The sequence below is a fragment of the Sebastes fasciatus genome, chromosome 15, assembly GCF_043250625.1.
Source record: "Sebastes fasciatus isolate fSebFas1 chromosome 15, fSebFas1.pri, whole genome shotgun sequence".
NCBI classification, from domain to species: domain Eukaryota; kingdom Metazoa; phylum Chordata; class Actinopteri; order Perciformes; family Sebastidae; genus Sebastes; species Sebastes fasciatus.
Genome location: NC_133809.1, coordinates 20,165,223 through 20,169,097, shown reverse-complemented (window position 1 = coordinate 20,169,097; position 3,875 = coordinate 20,165,223). Strand labels below are relative to the sequence as shown.

Here is a 3,875-nt window from a genome sequence, read left to right as displayed (position 1 = left end):
GTGAGAAAGGTGGAACCCCAGCAATGTTTCTCTCACCTCTACTGTTTGGCACCATTTTTGGCCCTGCTGAGATTTATATTAGCAATTAAAATGAAGTTCTGGTCTTGTGGAGGAGAAACAGCTGCATGAAGGGGTCCTTGTCGCTTTTACACAAGCCTTGGCAAAAGATGCAAGAGGCAAGTGTTTAAATTAGGTGCTTTTGACGTTTATAATGGTACATGAATGAAGGCTGTAAGCGAATTGGAGAAATTTAGATGCAGGAAATGTGACAATAGAGCAGAATTACCTACTGCACGTGCTTAACAAGGCACATGATAGACATACTCTAATCACAAGGGCATTTGACATTTACTTTCAGTGTCATGCTGATATCCTCATGAAAACAGCGGTCTTGTTCATTAAATTCAATAAGCTAATAAAATTAGGCTTTCACTGCCTTTTTCTTGTGGAGTTCTTTGATTTAACTATTTTCCGTTTAAAAAAAAAAGAAGACCTTCAGGCAAAGTTATTATTATGAAACCTTGAGAAAGTCAAGGCACAATAGAGTAGCATAATTTGAACTTGCATTGTATTATGATTTAAGGATGAAGCGAACTGCAAGCAGAACCACATGGTGGATGGATGGATGCAGCATTAAAAGGCATGTTGAAAAGAAAAAAAACTAAATGTTAATTTACCCTCCTTCCCTTTGAAGCAAGCTCCTCAAGAGTCCTGATAACAGTATTATCTTGAAAGGGGACTCAACATAATGCCCTATTCATGGGTTTCACAAAATGCTGGATTGTCCTTTTTCTGTATTGATTAATTTCATTATTATATTATTTGCAGCAGGAATTTGTTTAATTAACTTACTTTGCGTCAAAGAAAAGTAAAAATGGTGCATTTGAGTTAACCTTTCAGACCTCACATGAAAAACACTGGCCATGTTTTTCTCCTTGAGTAATTATTCTGTTCAAATAGCATATATTTCTCTCCAGGCAGAGAGTGCTTGGGCTGAATGGATGCTGCCACTGCATAATGGTCCTCAGACGTTTGTTTCCTAGGCAACGTGGGGAGGGCATGTGGAGAGGGAGGTATAAAAACACTGGCAGCTCCTCTCCAAGTCTTACTCTGAGGTAAATGCACTCGCTGTCAACACGGAGAGCCTCCGACAACTTGCTACACACTTTCTCAACCTATTCGTCACCTTCTGTCTCGGCTCAGCTCCACAAGTAGCTGTTTGAGAATGATGCGGCCGAAAGATTTACGCCAGGGTTCTGGTACCAAGACCTTCCTGGATGCCATGCACGGCGGTAAAGTTCACCTTGCGCGCTTCATCCTGGATGCATTGGACGGACGCATCATCAACTCTAAGACGGAAAACAGCCGCACCCCGCTTATGTTCGCCGTCTGCCTACAAGACCCCGGGACCCGAGCCAAGTTCACCCGGCTGCTGCTGGAGAAAGGGGCCGATGTGAACTGCCAGGATGAGGACGGTCGCAGTGCCCTGAGCCATGCCTGCGAGATGGGTCACCTGGACGCAGTCAAGCTTCTAGTGCAGTTCAACGCGGACCCGGAAGTCTTTGACTCCTGGGGTAACAGCTCTCTGATGTACGCTGCCTTTTCCGGGCACAGCACGATTCTGGAGTTCCTGGTCCGGGCTTTCAAAAGACTGGGACTGAGGCTGGACAGAACCAATAACGCTGGCCACTCAGCCATCGAGGTGGCCAATTTCTTCGGACACAACCAGTGTGTGCAGATTCTGAACTTTCCGTGCAGGAGGGCTGTTGGCACAGATGATCCTCTTGCTGATTCGGGTACCGTCGGTGAAGGAGAGGGCCGGCTGCCCAACAGGCTCCCCAGGCATGTTCTGGAGAGGTTCTCCAAGCAGCTGAATAGCAATGAAGACTCACTGCCTGGGGTATTTCAGAGACAGCTGAAGATCGGAGACAGCAGCGGGCTGTGGAACCGCTTCAGATGTCCCAGGAGCCAGTCTCAAGACGACAACCATCCCCACAGCTGGGCTCTGCCTCCTCAGATAGAGAAAAGCAAGACGGAGGGGGACCACAGCGTCCTCTTCACTGCCAAACAACTGCAGAACTGCCAGCTTAGAGAGCTACGAGCTAAAACACTGAACTCTGTGCCCAAACCGAGCCAGAAAGATGTCAGCCGAGACACTGGACTCCAAGAGCAAACACCAGAGAGAGTTGCTCTCTGGGGAAAAGCAAAGTCGTTTAACCTGGACCTTCTGAGCAGCAGAAAGCAGTCCTATCAGGGCGATGTGCGTGACATGAGCCTGTCAGCCAGCAAATTAAAGAGAGCCTCGCTACAGGATGAGAGATGTCTGATAGACAAGATGGAATGTCAAGGGAACACCCGCGGCCTGACAAACGATGCTGACAAAACTGTCCAAGTGCCAAAACCTCTTTTAAACGGCAAGAGTCAGGCGAAGGAGAATGGCAAACCACAGAGAGAAGAGGTTAGTGACATAGCTGCATCAAGCAGAAGAGAGCAGCAGAAGAGGGGAAGCCTTGGTCCGACCGGCAGACACAGCAAACTGCTGTTTGCCAGAGGAGAGATGGGGTCCGGGAAGGTCCCGAGCCATACGCCGGGGCTCATGGGTCTGGGGACCAGACTGCTGCGTCGATTCACCGCGCCAGAATTCATGAGGCTGGTCATAGACTGTTCATCCAGCTCCCCAAGCAGCCGAGCGCGGATTTCACGCTCCGAAACCTTCCCTCTCTCTCACACACACCAGCAGGTCAACAGCCAACCGAGCGTCGACAGCATCAGTGGAGTGAAGTGCGAGTTTGAAAGCTGCTCATCTCAGTCCGCCCTTGATTAGAATAAGGACGATGCCTGGGACATTTTTACAGCACTTAAAATTCTGACAATGCAGTTTGATTGCTTGCTGATATATGCTATTTATTGAGAGAAATAATAATATTTTGCTTACGTTGCTGTTCATTCGTTTTTTTCAATGTTTATCAAAAAAAAACAGACAGGTTTTAAAGCTAAGTGTTCAGTTGCATACAGCTGCATACAATTTGGCTAATCTATATTTGAAATAATTTATAAATTAACTTAATATCAGTCTATCAGCTACTGAAAATAATTATTTTTATTTCATATATTTAAGATTTATATTGTATGGAATTAAATGTATTTGATAATGCTTCTGTGTTTATAAAAATATTGTATGTATTTTGCTTAAAGATATTCTCTGACTGTGCACTGTATGATTCATGCTGAATACCTAATAAATACTTTAAAACATCAGTGTTCATGCAAGCGTACGTGTGTGTTTGTGTGAATGAGGGATTAAATGAAATCCGATTCAATATGCATCATTTATTGATTTATACAAAATTAAAATGTGTAATTCTCTTTTTCATGAATGATCCACACAGAGATAGAAATACATGAAACACGTCAACATGTATCCGTGTCAAGAATACAAAGACTATTGTGTGCAAAGTGTTTCTCAGCAGGTGGACGTCCTGCAGCATCACATGCCAGGCCTGTGTGCTTTATCTAGGCAAACAAATGCAAATACAGTCATACACATCTTCTGGAAGAGCGACACGCACGTCTTGTGGTTTTTCAAAAAGTCTGTCACAATACAAAGAGGATCGTATCAGAAGCAAACACTGAGATGTCACCTCACACACACACCCATGTGCCCATGTGCTCATGCACACATACATACAACTATACACTCACATTTCAGTAAAGAAAAGTATTCATCTTATATAATTTACTGCAGTAGATCAGCAGGTACAAGGACCTAATATTCAGTATTTTTATTTACATTATTAATTTATCTGCTCATGTTTCAAGTCCATACTTAATAATGAAACCTTATTTTCAACTTCACATCATACAAACAACCCACA

At 44.2% G+C, this 3,875-nt stretch overlaps 1 protein-coding gene across 1 annotated transcript; it reads left to right on the top strand.

Moving 5' to 3' along the window:
• The first annotated feature begins 1,092 nt into the window (after window positions 1-1,092).
• ankrd63 (ankyrin repeat domain 63) lies at window positions 1,093-3,228 on the top strand. The gene has a single exon (XM_074661313.1). The coding sequence runs from the start codon at window positions 1,226-1,228 to the stop codon at window positions 2,822-2,824; it is 1,599 nt and encodes a 532-aa protein (XP_074517414.1). The 5' UTR covers window positions 1,093-1,225; the 3' UTR covers window positions 2,825-3,228.
• Window positions 3,229-3,875: the final 647 nt, after the last annotated feature.